Below are 18,677 nucleotides of genomic sequence, written 5' to 3'. Positions count from 1 at the left end.
CAAAGCAAAAAGTAAAAGTACATGTTAAAAATCCTTGTCACGTCTGACAAAGGGATGAATAAAACATGCACATTATGTCAGTTCTCTCTTATCTTAACTTCTCATCTTATTATGTGGCATGAGAGACCTTTGCCTGACCTTTACTTCCACCTCAATCTGGCAGAATCTGCCTCTTATCACACAAAGACCTTTCTACTATGACTGCAGTGATTAAATTGAACAGGTGAGGTTAAGACATACTTGATGAAGCCCTGCTGAAGCTAATGTTTGACACAATTGTATCACACAAGGGTTGATCCTAGTTGTAGTATCAGCCGTAACACTACATGCAAAACAACAACATGGCATATTAAAGGAGTAACTAAAACTCTGTTTTAGTTCATGCTACATGTCTAAGAAAGCTGTCATACATACAAAAACATTATCTACCTCCTGTGGAGATCCTCAGTGACCATTAGCTCAAACTGTGGCTGAACTGAACACGAGTTACTCTGCCTTTAGCATAACTTCACAAGTTACCCCTTGTTTTAGGATTAAGATTTTACTGTCTTTTGAGGACTGATTTTAAGATTACCTCGAGTACTTTGAAGGCACTTTGTGGCCAAGCCTCCAGGTTATATTTCAGATTCATATCTACAGCCATAAAGGCCTTTTTTTTTTACTGCTATCATTCGAACTTATTTTGACATATGGTAGGAAATACATAGGTATAATTGAAAACGTTAATAATGTCTCAATTCCATTCAGGCCTCTCAGTAAATCACCAGCACCTTATCGCTGTACCTGAGTTGCAAAAAGCCTGTTGTGAAAAAGGCCTGTTCTAAATAAAGTTGTTCTAACTTGCCCATCCAGCCCACAAAGCACCTGGACTTTTAAATATGCTCTTTGAGCTCTGATTTGATCTCTACCAAGCCCTGAAACATCTTAGTGTTGAGCTCGTCCAATGCAGCTTTTTTCACCAGAAACTTTAGGGAGTTTTCCTCTTACCAACTGCAACTAAACCAACATTAGCACTCATTTTGATTCATGTCTGGCCATTTGATAAAGTCCACTCTGGTTGTCTCTGTAGAGAGATAATATCTCCCACCTTCCGTGTATGTATGTATGTATGTATGTATGTATGTATGTATTTAACCTTTTAGAGAAACTGACAATGAGCGACAAACGACAAATGGGCTACTTTTTCTTTAACTGGGCGGTTTCCACCTATGGAAAGTTCATCTGTGTTCCAGGGGTTTCCAAACTCTCAGGAGGGAGAGAAGAAGACACTGCGTAGGGTAAAGGGGGCAACAGGTGAACGCAGGTGTTCTGAAAACCCCCCGGAAGTTAGTTATTATGGTTTGGCCGCTTACCATCGTGCTCCACAGTTGCAGCACCGACAGGTAAGGTCGCCTAACTTCATGTTTTTAAAACTCCCGATTGCCGCGATTTGACTCATACCTCAGTCAAATTTGAACACAAACATATGATACACATATTTATATCATTCAATATCAATATCATTCGATCGATGTCCAGTGCAACTGTGTCCAGCAATTAAAGAAAAAAGACGCTCCTTGTAGCTCCAGAACTTGCCTGGGAATCATCACGTTTTTAAGTTTTCTTCAGTATCAAAGTAATTTGATGACAGTTGTCTGTGCATCTAATAGTCATTAACAAACGGGAACTACTAATAGTGAATTCGGCGTGCTTAATTTTCCAAAAATGTTAACAGATATAGACAAAAAAACCTGTGACTCCTGTGGTAGCCCACTGATTAATGAATCAGCCCCTCTAAGAGCGAGAAGCGTTTAGTGAGATTTTCAGACGTTATACATGAAACGCATGTAAAAACGCAAAAACGTTTATCCGTAAACTATGAAATGAAAGAGACTTAACAAAAGAGTTTGGGTGATGTGTTTCATATGATGTTTGATTTAATGTGTATTTGTGCTGAACACGCCCCCCGCCCAAAAATAGCGTTGAACTCAGTGGGTAAGAGTCATTAGGATCCACTTAATAACCAAACACTGTAAGAAACAAAACCTCATGCAAAAAAAGGTGCATGTACAGTGCTGTGCCAAAGTTTTAGACATTAACTTAAAGTAAAGTGAGGATGTTTTTAGAAATGATCTGTCTGTACTGGGTAAAGACAGACAGGGTCAATCATTGCAGGCCTAACAAGTGTAAAACATTTTGTGCTTTAACATAACTAATGCAATTTTGAAAACACTATGTGGCAGCTCTACTGTATATTTTGATTAAGCAATATTTTATACTTAAAAGAGTAAAATTCAACTTTAGCAATCATAACAACAGCAGGCGTCTCAGATATGCACAGTGACATGATCTAACTCATGGATGTTTTGTCCCAGGATTGTAATCCTCTGACTGGCCTCTAGAGGGAGCACTTAACAAAAGAATCTCGATTGTCAGTTATCTATACTCTGGATCTAGTAACGCTGATAGTCTTCACTGTATTACAGCACTGCCTTCATTGATAGGCATGACTATTACTTTTTTCTGTTCAACTGTAAAGTTTAGTCTTTATTAGAGCAGCAATGTACTGGTTGACAGCAAAGTTTGTACTGTACAAAGGAAAACATCAAGTAACCAACATTTCTCAAGACTATTTTTATTAGTTCACCTCCCAACAGAAACATTATTAAAATAATAACCACAGAAATGCACTCGTACAGTACAGGAGGCAACTGTTTGTTTCTTGCACAAGAAGCTGGATTTGTTGGAGAGGATTCCTTGCACAGGACTTCATGTGAGGTGTGATAGTAATAATGACTTTGAAAAAAAAATGTGGTGGACAAAGTACAGTATATACATATACGCATGTGAAATTAATCAAACACATAGAGCACAAAGTTTTACTTTAATTATAAATATGATGGAGGCACATACAGTAGTTTCATCCATAATAAAATGTACTATATCTTTTCTTTTCTAAAGGTGATCTATTCATTTCAACTAAAGCCTTCTAATGAAATAAAAGAATAAATACAAAGTAACATAATGTTAACAATAAATAAGCAGATCTTTAAGATCATCTCAACAACATAAAGTAGAATTGAAAATAGTACTCAATATTATTTTCATAGAAGTAGACAAAAAAGTGAATGTGTGATAAGTGGAAAGGTGCAATAAATATATTAAATAGTGTAGTGTATAGTGCACATTTTTATTTATAGAACTATTTTATGATTCAGTGATAGATTCATGATGATACAAATTTACTAATGGCTCTACACTATCATTTGTGACTTAAAAAAAAAACATGAAACACGTCTTTGAATTTCGACATATGAAATATAAGAATAGTGGCTTTTCTGCCAAACAACTAATGAACACTGTGGTGTAAATCCATATAAATACAACAATTCTAATATCTAATTTTTCTTTTAATAGTTTTGATGCCAGTGTAACATATTCAGTGTAGAATCTTGTATCACATCCAGTGAACAAAGATGGGTCCCTCCAATAGTGACAGCAATGTCATGGCACTAAGTTTTTTTTAAATTGTATTATCATTAAGCGTCTGTATAACACTTTTAAGTCAAATCTTTCACTTTAAATCAAGAATTTCTCATTGTCATTCCAAAAGTAAAAATGACAATAATTAAAAAAACTACTGTATTTCATTAACGTGAAATGAGTTATTTTGGCAAAGTCTATAGACTCTCAGGATATTTGGAGGGCTTCAGAACAAATACAGTAAAACACTAATATCTGACAAAATTAGCAACTAAAAACATTTAAGATAGATGTAATATGGTTCGCTTATCAAAACCTTCATACAACAACGTGAGTGTATTTTGTCCAAAAATATGTCAAACTTGAATGCGCCATATACTGTTTCACTAACCTTTTCATGAAACACGGCAATATTGTGTGTAAGCTAAAAAAATATAGTGACGTCATGACATATCAAGGTCAAGCAGAAAAGCAGGGGGAGTAATGAAACAGGTTCATATTCACTTTGAAAAAAACACTGTGTTTCATCATATTAAAAATATTTGCATGTCTGTGGATAAATTATCACTCTTTATACATCTGATCCATCTCATCCCTGCCTCAAAATTTCCCATGACCGTACCGAACTGAAGCTTTCATTAGATGACGCCCGGGATGTTTTAGTGTTGAACAGTTAAGCTTTAACTGCGGTGCACTCCGTGTCAGTGGGCTTCCTGGACAGAAACCACACCTTCATAGGCTCTTTCTTTCCTTTCATGGTGACGGGGCCCCGATACTCCAGATGAAACTGAGGGTCGGCGTTCTCAGCAGACTGCAAACACCTGGAATACAACGTCAGCACCATCGCAAATCACTCACGCTGTGGGGTCCTGGGTGATTTCTTATCTTACTGGCGCTAAATTTAAGATTTTATGACAACAAAGAACATTAAGTATAAATATCTTTCTGTTTCTGTTTCAAATCAATTCCAATATGGATTCTTCATATCCAATACTACCAATTCCCAACTACTACTACTTTTAATACTATTTAACCAACTCATAAAACTCTGTCAAACCCACCTAGTTTTTCAACAGTCCACACTTAACTTCCCATGAATGAAAAAATAAAAAATAAAAGGTGATAATATGCCACTGGTATGAAACAAGGAGCTACCTATACTCACCGATAAGTATATTCGGAGACATTTATTTTTCCCTTTTCACCAGTAGTTTCGGTACGACTTGTGAGGTTGACTGTATTTCCAAAAAGACAATATCTTGGCATTCTCTGGCCAATCACCCCCGTCACCACTTCTCCTGTGTGGATCCCAATAGTAATCTGGAAAGACAGGAGAGTAAAAAAGATGACTTTTCATACAATCCATTGTTATAGATCTGTATGTTGGTTATAATTTAACCAAAGCAAACAAATATTCCAAAGATGTCCCTGCTACTTGTCAAATACAGGCAAAATGAAGCTTAAATATTTATTTTAAGATTTCTGCATTAGTAAATGTATTGCTTACAGCAGCACATCTATTTATATAACTACAACTAAAAAAAATCACAGTTTGTAAACCATCCTAGCATTCAGACCTTTGCAAATGTTAAATCAAGGACTAGTTGAATCATTTGTGCACCACAGAGAGAGAAAGATAAAAAAAATAAATAAAAATACAAAGCTATCCAGCTGAATGCTACTCTTAGTCTGTTGGCACAAAATCTTAAAGCTATCAACTGAAAAGGTGCAACGTTTGGTGGGTGGATATACGGTTATCTTTGCCAGAAATCACTCCATGCACAAAATTAGATTTTTTTTAGGTTTTAGGTTTGCAATAAACCAGCAATTCCAAAAGTAGCCTTAGACAATCTACAGACTAATATTTACACTTGAACTTGTAGGCACTTCAGAGCTTATTGTCTTCAGAGCATGAACACGCCGTGAGTGTCTGGGACAAATGAGTATCTATTTTTAGCCACAGGATCGTGAGATGATTTGAGTCTGTTTCTGCTACTAAACCGGTCTCTTCAGCCAGTGCCATGTCCCAAAATAAACAGCCTTTTGTTAAGCAGACATGATTTTCCAAAGTTAGGTCTCAACAGTCATTGATACAATAACAATCTCTAACAGTCAGTTAAACAAAAGTCTGCTGTTTTTTCTCCAACTTTTCAGTGCTTATTACTTCACTGTGGAAATATGTCCAGATGCACAGGTACAATTAAAATCTAAAATCAATCCAGAAAAAAAAAACCCCAAGGCTAAAGACTTGATCATATTAGGCTGAAGAAATATTTATCAGCTCCAGAAGAGGTGTGACACTCAGCACTCCAATGTTTGGAATTTCAAAGCAATATTAGACATTAACAGTGCTACAAACAGCCCAAATTATCTTTGCCAAAAGAACAGATGCACTGCTTAAAAAAACAGCAAAATAATTAAATATGTGATAGAAAACAGTCTGAAAATGATGATAGTGTGCCAAACACAACCACACAGCATCACCAAAGAGAAACTATCCAACAAGGACATAAAAGCCACTTAAAGTACACAGAGGGATTATCCAAAAATACTGCTAATTAGCATTCATATACAGTGGGAAAAAAATTAAATGTGAGGTTTTTGAGAGGAAAATTATGTCAATCTATAATATTATGTGACGAGTTTATAAAATAAAAACTGCTAAAGCTTAAACTTGCTAATATCATTTGAGAAAAAAAAACATTTACTGTGGATTTATATTTAAAAAGATTCTCACACTTTTCTATCAGCATTTAAATTTATCCAGTGTATTTTTGCAGATTCCTGTTCTTCTCCAATTTTTCAAATTTCTTCCAATTTGCCAAATTCCCATGTGCTACCTCCATAATCAGCTTCACCGGGAGGAGGTAACGCACAGGAAGCTCAAACCAGAAGTGCTGCAGCATCGTCAGCGCCTTCATTAAAACCAAGACATAAACATACTTTGATTCGCTGAATTAATTTAATAAGGGGCAAAAGGTCTGTTTCTCCACTTCTCCAGTGTTTTCCTTGCAGCTACTCTCATTCTGAAAAGTGTCAAGTGTAAGATGGGCTCACCCTTACATTTAGTGGATATAACCAAAATATAAATGAAAAACTTTTATATACCATATATAAAACTACTCTGGGCTCAAGGTAGCTTAGCTGATGTAGCTGACCTACAAAATGGCATTATGTAGTATTTAACAGCCTGATTTAAGCTTTGTTCTACAAAATTTTAAAGCTTATATTGCCACAAAATACAGAAAACATTTTCTTAAGCCTGATATTCATATCTCACCTGTACTGGTTCATCATCCACTTTGACTTGTCCAGCAATTTCCATCATATCAAGCGCGAGGTGGCAGATTGACTTGGCGTGGTGCGTGCACGGCTCTGGCAGGCCGCTCACTGTCATGTATTTATCACCCACTGTTTCCACCTGCGTGAAGAAAAACATGTTGTCGTTCTTTACATGAATGATGTCATGTCAACATGTTTTATTTTTTCTTTACTTCAATTTCATGTAAAATAACCTGATCCCACTGTGCTACAAAGGGAGTCGTCTTGAATGCACTGTGCCACTAGAAATAAACTGAAACACCCTGAGATAAACACTTAAACACTTACATCAGCTTGAAGACATTCAGGGCCTCTTTGAGCCCTGCTAAAACCCGAGGACCACCAAGCCATTCAGCTTGTAGAGTAAATATTACTTCTTTTGGTGACCCAGTGCCTGAAGCCGATCCCATGGAAGTGCCGAGGTCTGTTTGACTTCTTAAAGTGCATTCTTGTCTGAAAGCCTGGAGTGTAAATCTGCTGCACGAGGCCTATAAAATGGTGCAGTCCCTCTGTAAAACTACACTGTGTTTATAAGTTGGTATTACTCTTCTTATGGTGAAAAACTCAAGTCAATTGATATAAATACTCTCTTACTGACTTGTATGTGTATAATTGCATAACATTATTCACAAGAGAGTCAGGGGGCTTCACTCGTGCATTTAAGCTGGAGAACCAGCCAAGAACATGGTAGTTAAAAGCACTCGATTTCTCAATTTCTGACAATAGAATTTGAGTCTTTTGTACGCTTTGATCATTATCACTCTGCTGAATAATTCCAGTCCCTTTTAGCCCTTTAGTGAAAGAAATTTACAAATATATGTGATGAACTGTCATGATACGATTCTTGCTTCCAACCTTGTATACATAAGGGTTCTTGCGAGAGTCTGTCAAGATGTCGAAACGTGTGTAAACATCATTGAGCAGGTTGACTATCTTGATGGCTCCCTCGGCTGAGGCGTGCTTGCTGCAGAAGGCATTAAATCCTACAATGCCACTAAAGAGGATGGTCACGTTGTCGTAGCGTTTTGCCGGGACAGGCCGCTTGTGTCGCAGTTCGTTGGCAACAGATGGCGGCAGAACGGAATAGAGCAATCTAAAAGGAAGAAGAGAAATGAACATTTTGAAAGCGAAAGCATAGTTATGGCGTACTCGAGCAGCAGAGTAATGGGCTGGGGCTGTCAGACTGAAGTCCATCCTTTGGATCAGCATTTTATTTGCTCACCCACCACCTTTTGGTCATTTCGCTAGGCAAGCTGCTCTCAGATGGGAGGGTGGTGTTTCTATGGTAACTGGTTAGATCATGGCTGCCTGTTAAAAGCAAAATACCTTCCATGATGCATCATAATTTGAGGACACATGATACATACCGATAGCAGTCACCACACAGAAATCTGTATGTGCATACAGAGTATCTTTACCCAGGAGACGAGACAATAATTATATATCTGTAACATCTTCAGCGATTCGAATGCAAGGACGTAAATAGTATTTTCTCTTATGATGTAAACCACAGCCAAAGCAGCATAAATGTATGTTTTCATGATCAGAAAACAACAGTGTGGTAAACTTCTGAAAACACAACTAACAGAACTAACAGTTCTTTTAAATATTTTAGAGGAGCCATGAATTCTAATCAATGTTTGGAGCCCGAGGCACTCTGAGGCCGGAGAATGGCGAGAATAATAATATAGGGATCCAACAGGAAAACGAAAGTCTTTTTCCATGAGAAGATAGGGCTGCTACAACAGTCTTAATAAAGACTATGCTCCACCTCCATGCTCCTCTCCAGCTGTCACCCACTGCTGTGCCAAATTACTATGACAAGCCCTTTTCGGAAAGCCAGAGTCAAAACTAACGGACTGTCTTCACCATAACAGGGGTTGAAGAGTAGCTTAGGCAAATATCAACTTGTGTATAACAATAGATTCTGACCCTAGGTGGTCCTACTGTCATGTACCCTTGACATAACTATGGGACTGAGACTTGTTAGTGTCTTGCTGCATCCTCAGTGTTCCTTGTCTATAGCTCATCCATAAAAGGGAATACTTGAGGAATCTTCTTTTATCTTCCTGAAAGACGGACTCATGAACTATCTTTGCCGTTTATTTTTCCAATGAGGGAAGATCAAACAAGAATAACACCAGTGAGTTTGAGGTTGATTCACAGCCTACAGATAATTACAGGGTTGTGGCGTGTAATTATATATAATTATGACTGTAATCCGCAATTTTTCTCAGTAATGTATTAGAAGATAAAGTTTGTAAACACTGATAAATTTGAGTCTGAATGAAAAAGCTGGGTTATTGCTTAGAGATTGGTTCCCAACCTGAGGGCCAGGATCCCTCCAAGAGAAATCTGAGCTTGAACTGTTCTCAGGTCATACAAATATGTAAATGTTTACGAGGGTTCGCAAGTTGAATTGTTTTTAAGGATCACAAGCCAAACACGGTGGGAAAGACTGGCTCAGAAGGCTCACTTTTGAAAATCCCTACACATCAGCAGTTCTGTGAACGCCATGATTCGAGTGGGTCAGAAGTTTATCTTAATGTTCATTTACATTTCTTACATTGCTGAGGTTGGGTCAAATAAATATCTGGCAGGTTTGAGGATCATTTCTTAAGCTATTTATATAATACAGTGATGTGTGTTTATAATAACTCTACAGTCATTTACTAAAAGCTGGAGCTACAGTGTGTTTATAGGCTAAATTAAAAACTAAAAAGAAGAAAAACCAATAAAAACAGTCTGACCTGTCGGTCTTTTTCTTCTCGTCCTCCAGGGCCCGGAGTGTGTGCTGCAGACGATCTGTCAAGATTTCCAGCTCCTGGGTCAGCTTGTACTCCTCACGAAACTGCTCACCCAGCAGCACCAGGTCACGCGTGGCGTCATGTAGTGGGATGTCGCTCAGGTATAGCCCCCTTCGTGTGAGATCATCCAGGTTCATTACGCTAACCAGAAAAATAGAGAACACGTAAACAAAAAAAACAGTGAAACACTTTTTCATTATGGGTAGTATTACAGTTGTTTTCACAGAGAAACTGCTGGAAGTGTCTGATTTGTGTCTGTGGTAGCAGGAAAACTTGCTTCTTGTTCTTGCTCATATCAAGAATGAGCATAAATTAGCAGAGCATAAAGTATGAACCGCCAGCTGTTAGATCACCATCTTCCTTTCTGGGTTTAGCCAACTGTCTCCAGATAAATGCTCCTCTTGTAGGGTGAGGTCAGACACTGTGTTGTAAGACTTGAGACTTCTCTGGCAAGGTGAATGAGCTTCACTGCTTCAGCCCCTGTTATTTTCTGTCAGGCAGAAACCTTTTGTGAAAACACTGATCTTGTCCTCTGCAGTGTTTTCGATCTGTGAGGACAAGATCTCTTGAACCCTGCTCTCTTGCATCCAGTATTTCACTAGAAATGTCTGATTGGTTATATTAGGGCCAGAAAGGCTAATGGAGGTCACAACAGAGGATCCAAGGTAATTACCAGCTCACAGGTTACTTTGTGGGGTTGTTTTCACTTGCCATGTACCTACACATATATTTGTTTATGAAAGCATAAAAGCTAAATATATTTTTAGCTTAACTGAATGCAATAAATAATCTCATTACCCTTACTGACATTATGAACACAGAAGCAAAAAAGAAAAAGGATTTTTGTTGACATTTTTCCTACAGTTGCAGTATTTTCTGTACATGAGCATAATATAATGAATGTTTTTAAACGCTGATATGCATAGCAGAAAGATATTGTTTCTATTTCCCTTAAAAGATAAGATGTTCTGTTGCACATGAGCACTGTAGTTTATTTTAAGTTAATCCCACATAAACCAGCCTGCTGCCGTAAATACTTGCTTGAACATTACAGCCTGTATCTGAATTTTCTCCTGTTCGGGTAAAATTTGCTCCAAAATGAAAACACAACTCCTCTCCAGTACACCATGCTTCATTCACCAAAGGTTTTGGACTACCTTGATTTTATCAGGGAGTTGTCTGAGGCCATTTCAGCTTTCCCTATATGCAAAACATTGATCACTGATTGCTGTGATCAATATGTCACCACAGATACTGTGTGTCTGTGCGTGAAATGAGTTACGGTTTTTCGTAATGTTAAGTGACGGAGATGATTAGACCGTGTGTTTAGAAAAGAGTGTGAATAATTAAATTTAAATAACATCTTTTTATCCAGTGATGGGTTAATATGAGAAAGTATATGTTAGTGAATATTGTGAAATGTTGAGTGTAATGTCAAACTCTGTATTTGTTGTTGCAAAACATTTTTCTTAAGGTTTTTGCCTAAATTAGGGGCAGTAATATTTTGTAAATAGTATTTTTGAAGAAAAGAATGATTGTAATGTTTTGTCTATGTGGGGTCTATGGTGACACATCAAAGCTTGCCCTGTGCCTCACTGTATATGCGTTCTCAAAATAAGAAAGTGTAGTGTTTGCTTAAATTTATTATTATCAATATAGTAGTAATGAGAGAACAATGAACAAACGGCAACAATTTTGAGGCATTTGAGCAAGTGTAGCACAGTGTAACAGCTTTTCAGATTTACTTATATTGTACTTATACTTGAACTCTTATCTTTGCCAGAAATTTTGAGTGTTCCCATTGAGTAGGTAAAAAAAGAACCCGTGTTTTGGTGTGTATATTCAGTCTGTGCTTCTGTCAGGACAGACTGCACTGTGGGTTTACCTGGGTGAGCAAAGAAAAAGGATGTTCTCCGCCTCTGGCAAGTAAATCATCTGTCCTTTCAATCTCAGACAGCTGATCTCCACCCCCGTCAGCTCATCCTCGTTCTCTACAGTCTCCACATTCAGCAGGCCCTCCTGTCAGGATTACATCACACTTATGAATATTTCATGATATGTTTTTTTTTCTGTAAATCTGGGCACCAGTTTAGCTCACTCTTTATTTTTACATCTATTTTTGTTTTAACTGCTATATACATCATTTACCATTAGTTCAGATTTTATGTGTAACTCTATTTTTTTTTTTTTTCTTAGCATGGCTTCTGTAGCATCCCAAGAGTGGTAGCGCTCTGAGACAAGTCTCCTCACAATGAGTACAATCTACATCTTCAAGGCACTGCAGCTGTTCTTAGTATTTACTGTCCCATGAGTACATGTAAGTACACAAATTCAACTGTTTTTCTATTCTTACTGTATAAGTTTCTATCTAATATCTCAGAGAAACCTGTGCCTCTGAAGAGTTGTGAAATTTGATCTGCCTGTCTACTCTGCACTTTCTGAGTTTCCTGGTTCAATATTTAGACCCTTGTGCTCTTTGCTGCAAACATAAGCATCAATATAAAATTCTACATATTAATTTCTTTGATTAATCATTCTCATGCTCAATAATCTCAATCTGCAAACAGTTTCATCTTCATTAACAGTGTTGATGAAACCCACAGAGTCAAAATATTATGCAGCTTCTAATAATATCAGTGAGCTCATCAATATTAATATATCAGACTATAAACACATTCTGTCTTGTACAATAAAACCATGTTTTGATCATTTAGACTTGGGCCTGTTTTGGTCCTTTTTTCCTCGTGACAAAACTATTCTGGTATAACAAAGGCAGTGATGTGATCAGCCAACAACACAGTGGTTAAAAACAATAGTTCATGTCATATGTACCTTGCTTCGCAGAACAAAGACAGTGTTGATGTGGGAAAGGATGCCATGAAAGCTGAAGTCAATGTGAGGGCGGACCAAAGAAAAAACTGAAGGGAGGATACAGGTTCCAGGCTGGAGCTGAGGAATAAAACAAAAATATGCATATTTCAGTCAAATGATATTAGAAATAATTGTAATATTTGTTATCTGTGTAATAAATTACTGCAACTTTCTGGGCAGCCAAAAAATGTAATCCACTACTCAGTCTGAGACGAATACAAGTCCTGACTTTATAAACTAATGTTTTCGTGTATGAACTCACGTTACGTGCTGCATGTGAAACAGACTTAAACTATAATTGGATGTCAGCATGCACCTGTGGCAGGACTCGATAAATGGCGTTCCCACACTGTGTGAGCATCAGGTCCTTGTCAAACATGAGGTGGAAAGGGAAGGCCTTGCAAAACGTATACGGACTGATGCGGGTCTCCTGCGTGCCGTTCTCCTCGAAGCCGTCCAGATCCTCGTAGAACGCCTCCTCCTCTGAATCCTTCTCCTCAATGAGGAACTTGATGTGGTCGCACTCCTCACTTTTAGGTTGGATCATCTGTATGAGATGAAGTTAAATAAATGTACAAATAATGACTTTATTGTTATAATGCGGATATTATTAAGTTAAAATTCATTTAAACTTGCCTATACTGTGGCACATGGTTGCAGCAATAAGATGTTTTTAATTAAATATTTCACCTTTGCAATATTAGTCTCATTAATATTTTCCATTCCATATTATTATTATTATTAATCTTAAGTCTATTATTCTAAAATTAGGACAGTATAAAATGACATTATTCTGTGGGTTTATGGGCATAAGGCATGCTGACGTCAAGCAGCTGTCTCTGCACCCTGTTGCCACAGCAACAGTGGCTAATATTTCCAGAAATTGGGTGTCACATTTGGAGCGTCTGCCATTTTCTGTTCTTTCATTACACACACAATTGCTGAAAAATATTATCCTGTCTGTACAATATGATTAGGTTTGGGAGAAAATGTCGCTGTCTTATGAAACAAAGAGAAAACTCCAAAGTACCGTAGATGTCTGAGGAGAATAACATACTGCAGTTATTGATATAGATTACAGACTATGATTTGTGGGCTGAACATTAACATTCAAATAAAAATACTAATGACAGTTTATGATATCTTGCTGTTGCAATTTGTGCCACTAGTTTGGACAAAATTAGATCATGTGATGCGATGTGGTCGAGTACATGAGCCAAGGTGGGGAAAAAAACCCCAAAACTAATTAACTGTCTAATAAACACGCAATTGATGGCCAATTTAAATTCAACAAGAGTTAAAGGTTAAAACAAAACCATGGAAGAAACTAGTCTCCGAAAGACTCCCGACATCTCCAAGCTAGAGACTATAACTTAGATCTAAAAATATCCTCTGACTCACAGACATTAGCCAAAAACTCACTGCTGAACTGCTGTTGTCACGGCGCAGCTCTGTTCCCGTTTCAGATATTTTGGAACTTTCTGTTGTTTAATCTCCACATTATAACCTCTTCAATTATATTCCGAGACACAAATTTACACATTCTGACACAAAGCATTACAGAGACTAAAAGGCTTCATTGAATGTTGTACCATAAATTAGAGAGGAACTGGGGGAAAAAAAAACCCTAAAGTCATCTTCATTCATCACTAGCAGTGGGGAGAGCCATTAGAGCTGTGAGTTCACTGTGCACATAAAGGGAACAAAAACAGCAAAGCAGACCTTCATCTCTATCTCTGTTCCGTGGATTTGTTGAGCGACAGTTTTAATGATGCCGATCACAATGTCTTGCAGGCCTTCTCTCTCTGAGTAGTAGTGAAGAATCAGATTGTTTCCCTTCTCGGCATCAGTGCAGCGAAATGAGGGAGCCCTCATACCGGGATAAATAGTACCCAGGTGGTCATGCAGGGCATCCAAATTCTGAAAATTCAGATTAAAGATAACATTCAATCAACATTCAATCCCAGCACACTGAATTAAAACCTGGCTGAGGTGTAGTAGGTTAGATGATGATACTGTAGAAAATACAGTAAACATAAGTTATTCAGGCTTGCGCTTCCATAACAATGGGGAACTTGTGAGAGGCAGATTAAAGAAAATGAATGTTCAAAATTGAAGCAGTGGAAGGTGAGACATCCTGACTTTTAGTTGCTAGTGTGGGTCAATCTCCAAAAACACTGGATCCTACAATTCCCACAATCCAAATTCGCCACAGTTCCAGTTTGTACCCCAGTCTGTAGCCCAAGCTGTGATGATCCTAATCACGTGACTGTAACATCATCCCAGGTTATTTTGTCAGGTTTGGCGAAGCTCATCTAGAGCCACAAAGACATCTCTGTAGCCCACTCCTCATCTGTACCTGAGGGTTCATGGCTACATTAGCACAACCCACCCAACTGTTATCACTTCACTTGCATTGTGGGTACTGTAAGCGCCAGGTTTAAACAAAGAGGTATAATGTATGGAATATAAAGGATGATATCTCTCTTTCTGATCTTCCAATTTTGATACTTTTTTCTAAATTGTCCGTTGTGCGTCCCACAGTGTTATAGGAATGCAATGATAAACCAGTAGAGTCCTCATGAATAGTATAATTTTATATATGATTATAGTCACTATTACCATCAGCTCTGCCACAGGCAAAGACGAGGGAGCCTACCTGCAGGAATTCACGAACATTTGATCCTAACACTCGCAGGATGGTGTCATATCCTGATTCTTGGCAAAATTCAAAAAACATCTTCCCAAACATCTGCAAGATGTCTCCTGCATCGATCTCTGAAATACAGAGCAGAGTTTCTTCATATCTCTGGGTGCATTTGCATCATGAAGCTCCATTTGTGACATATAACACATGTATAATATTTTTATTTGCAGTAATATTAAAAATGCAGTCACTTACTGAGAACTTTACTTGCAGCCGCAACTAGATCGTACGTTTTGGCATCGTCATATATGATTCTAACAAGGAACTGACCTTCAATATCAAGCTGAGCCTCCCTCCTGAAAACAGAGTGAAGCTGTTACTTATGAGCCACATCAAAGGTTACAGCAGAAGTAAACGGTCATTGTAGGCAACTTCTTGAGACAACCAATGGCTCTGCCTTTTAGGAATTGCTTTTCTGTTGTTGCTTAATTCGCAGAGGGACTTCTGTTTACAGGAACAAGTCAGTAACAACTGTTGAGTCTTATCTGTGGCCAGTCAGTGTGAGCCGTGCTGATTTATATTTACAGTAACATCCATATTGCTTTGAAGTGGTTGTGTGGTTTCAAAACTACACCGTGAAACAAGCACAGATAATCAGGTTTAGCTCTGTTGAAGATCTTTTGGTAAGCACCCCAAGCACAAGAGTGCATTTTGCTATTTATACATTTGACAATCCAAGTTTGTCAAAAATTTGTCAGAAATTTTAATGAGAGTCTGATTACTACTGTTTAACTGAGAAAACAGAAATGATTTACAGGCCTAACCAGCAAGCACCATTTTATCAGAATGTGTAACAGCTGGAAAAACATACCAAGCTTTGAAAGGTTTTAGAAAGAAAATAAGAGTTCATTTATAAATCATTCAGCTCATCAAGTCTGAAAACAGACCACACATGATAAATTTTGCATTAAATAACACAATAATGCATTAATAAAGAAGTTATATCTGGAGATGCTGCACAGCAGTATAGTTTTTTTTTTGTGGTGGCTGGAGAATGACCACTTTGAAAACATTTACGTAAGGCAGCTGCTGCTGTTTTTCTCCTCTTTCTTTTTTTAAGCAGGGCCAGGTCCAGGACAGTTAAGACTACAGATGAAAAATAAACTTAGATTGAGCCAAATATTTTAACATGCTGAAAAAAATGACATGTTAACATTACAATCAAGAATGGAATAACATTCATCCTATAAGTTGTAACTGACCAAAATCTTTTTTTAATTACAAAGAATAAAACACATTTTAAGTGGGATCTGCTCCATGAAGGTTTTTTTTTTTTAAACTATTTATTGGACTGTGGTGTGCAGCCTTCTCCCTCTAAATGATACATGGCATCGTTATCCTGGGAAAACCACAATGTCTCTAAACTTTTCACAAGCTAAGAAAAATAGTCCTGTTTTCGGCTTTATGTCACTGCATTTTTAGATAATAAAAAGGATTACATTTAGATAAAATTGTTCATTTAACTTAAGAAACAGAATAATTTTGTCAACCCACCACATTATCCTTCAGTGTATGAGTAAAATTAAAAATCACCAAACAAGGACATATGTGCTTTTCACTGGACAGCGGCGCTCATCTGCATTGGCTTGCACTAACATACAGCCTTACAATGGTAGAATGCAACTTTATACATTTACTCAAGTACTCAACTCTGAGGTACTTTACTTGAGTACTTCAGTACTTTTAATATTTTTTTTACTATTTTGTACTTCACTGGATTTCAGAAGGAAATGTTCTTTTTCATTCCACATTAATCTGACAACAGTCAAATTTTTAAAATAAAAAAACAATAGAAATTAGTTCGACCAGCAACAACATTAAAATGTTAGTTATACATTAATGCTTTGGTATCAGTAATCAAATGATATAATACTCACAGGGCCCATATTCAGCATAATGAGTGCTTTTACTTTGGATGTTTTTAAACTAATTTCCCTGATCATTTTTTGTTTGCTTTGTTTTTTAGCATTGCTACATTACATCACTGCCTTTAGTTAAATGAAGGATCTGAATAACTGGAGTGACTGAATGGGAGAGAATTGTAAAAAGGCATATATTTTATTTTAACCAACTTAACGTGAGTTTCAGTGTGAGCCTGCAGAAAATGAAGGTTAATCATTACAGTACAAGCAAACGTTTATCCCTGCTGGCAGCAGCACACTGACAAAGTGTGAGCTGAAGGTGAGCTAGCTGTACAGAAGGCCTGCCTTGTATCCTGTGTTGTGGTCTGGCTGGCCACAGTGCAACCTATGATACCGACCAACACGGCCGAATAGTAAACACATGATCCACAAACTCACTTGATGTCTTCCCACACTTCCGGGCCATAATTCCTTAAAACGAGGAGCTCCAAGGCGTGATTCACGAAACCATACTGTGAATTTATGGAAAACACGAGCAACGTTAATATTATTTTATGCACACGTACAGTTTTTTCTTAAACAATACATTAGTGCTGTTTTTTTCACACGTCATATCACATGATCAAACCACACTATATGCTTCAAATGAATCCGCATGTATAATTTAGTTCACCTGTAAATGTACAGCACACTAAACTGTAAATAAATTATTGTGTTAAGCGCTATATAGTGGTCTCCTAACAAGAAATGCCAAATGCATCGCGTCGCCACACAAACAGCCTATTTTACCAGCTTTGAAACATAAGACAAACTCCGTAATTACATACCATGATTGACGGCTGCTCTTCTTTTTCCTAATTTTTAAGCAAAAACCGTTGAATCAGACACAACCTTCATCGTTTAGTACAGATGCTGAGTGTTTCTGCGTCCATTTCCACCCCTTTTTTTCCTCATCCAGTGACTGCCAGCGAGTCTGGCCAATAGCAAATCAGAGACGGTCTTACGTAAGACATTCTTGACCAATGAGAACGAAGCCTCCTTTGTCCAACTACTGCTGGTGAAGCTAAAAACCTCTGCAGGCAGAGACATAGTTTCTGGTATTTCACAGCATGTGTTATTCTATGAACTTTAAAGCTCAAATTATCTGCGAACTGTGACGCTAAATGAGCATAAAATAGCTTCAGAGACGAACAGTCATTTCTCTAAAAAGTTACCGGCATGTCAAATAGGCTATTCTTTCAAAAATGTCATATCTTGCCATAATTTGGAAGACTTATTCTGGTCCTTTAGTCAAGTAACAGCAGCAATTCCACAATGTACAACAAACTTCCCCCCTTTCTTTTAAGCAAAAGTACAAAAGTATTATCAGCAAAATACTTACTCAAATACTACTTTAAGTAACATAGTACAAGTACTTGCCAGCAAATGTTAAAATATATAGGCCTATTTTATTATTATTGTTCTCAATATGGATTTAACTTCTAAATAGAAATGCAGTGTTGTACCAGGTCAAAAGGGGGCTAATTTTAACAACTGTATATGCTTGTTTAACCATTACCAATACATTGTAGCCCATTTATTAAAATTATAATTACACATATAAGTACATAACATAAAAATACTTCCACTATTGCAGAATAGTTTGTC

At 37.4% G+C, this 18,677-nt stretch overlaps 1 protein-coding gene and 1 long non-coding RNA gene across 2 annotated transcripts; one reads left to right on the top strand and one right to left on the bottom strand.

The window, feature by feature from the left end:
- The first annotated feature begins 1,255 nt into the window (after positions 1-1,255).
- On the top strand, positions 1,256-11,898 carry LOC121181159. Its single transcript, XR_005893992.1, has 3 exons — positions 1,256-1,382; positions 9,563-9,691; positions 11,787-11,898. It is a non-coding gene; the product is annotated as an uncharacterized LOC121181159 (long non-coding RNA).
- On the bottom strand, positions 2,608-17,973 carry gucy1b1 (guanylate cyclase 1 soluble subunit beta 1). The gene is made up of 13 exons (XM_041036983.1): positions 17,858-17,973; positions 17,469-17,542; positions 15,364-15,464; positions 15,121-15,239; positions 14,184-14,381; positions 12,778-13,008; positions 12,423-12,539; positions 11,476-11,609; positions 9,534-9,731; positions 7,639-7,876; positions 6,743-6,883; positions 4,628-4,782; positions 2,608-4,283 (listed from the first exon to the last, which is right to left on the bottom strand). The coding sequence occupies exons 1-13, from the start codon at positions 17,858-17,860 to the stop codon at positions 4,136-4,138; spliced, it is 1,857 nt and encodes a 618-aa protein (XP_040892917.1). The 5' UTR covers positions 17,861-17,973; the 3' UTR covers positions 2,608-4,135.
- Between the last annotated feature and the right edge of the window lie 704 nt (positions 17,974-18,677).

Source organism: Toxotes jaculatrix, chromosome 4 (assembly GCF_017976425.1).
Source record: "Toxotes jaculatrix isolate fToxJac2 chromosome 4, fToxJac2.pri, whole genome shotgun sequence".
Classification (NCBI taxonomy): domain Eukaryota; kingdom Metazoa; phylum Chordata; class Actinopteri; family Toxotidae; genus Toxotes; species Toxotes jaculatrix.
The sequence above is the reverse complement of the archived record's forward strand: the minus strand, read 5'-3'. Positions and strand labels throughout refer to the sequence as shown.

What these genes read in the sequence shown, in the direction of transcription:
- gucy1b1 (XM_041036983.1), bottom strand. An exon ending in TGGATGATGAACCAGTACAG is followed by an intron (nt 4,783 to 6,742) that starts GTGAGATATGAA and finishes CTGTCTTTCCAG; the next exon opens with ATTACTATTGGGATCCACAC. An exon ending in GTCTCCGAATATACTTATCG is followed by an intron (nt 4,284 to 4,627) that starts GTGAGTATAGGT and finishes GTTGTATTCCAG; the next exon opens with GTGTTTGCAGTCTGCTGAGA.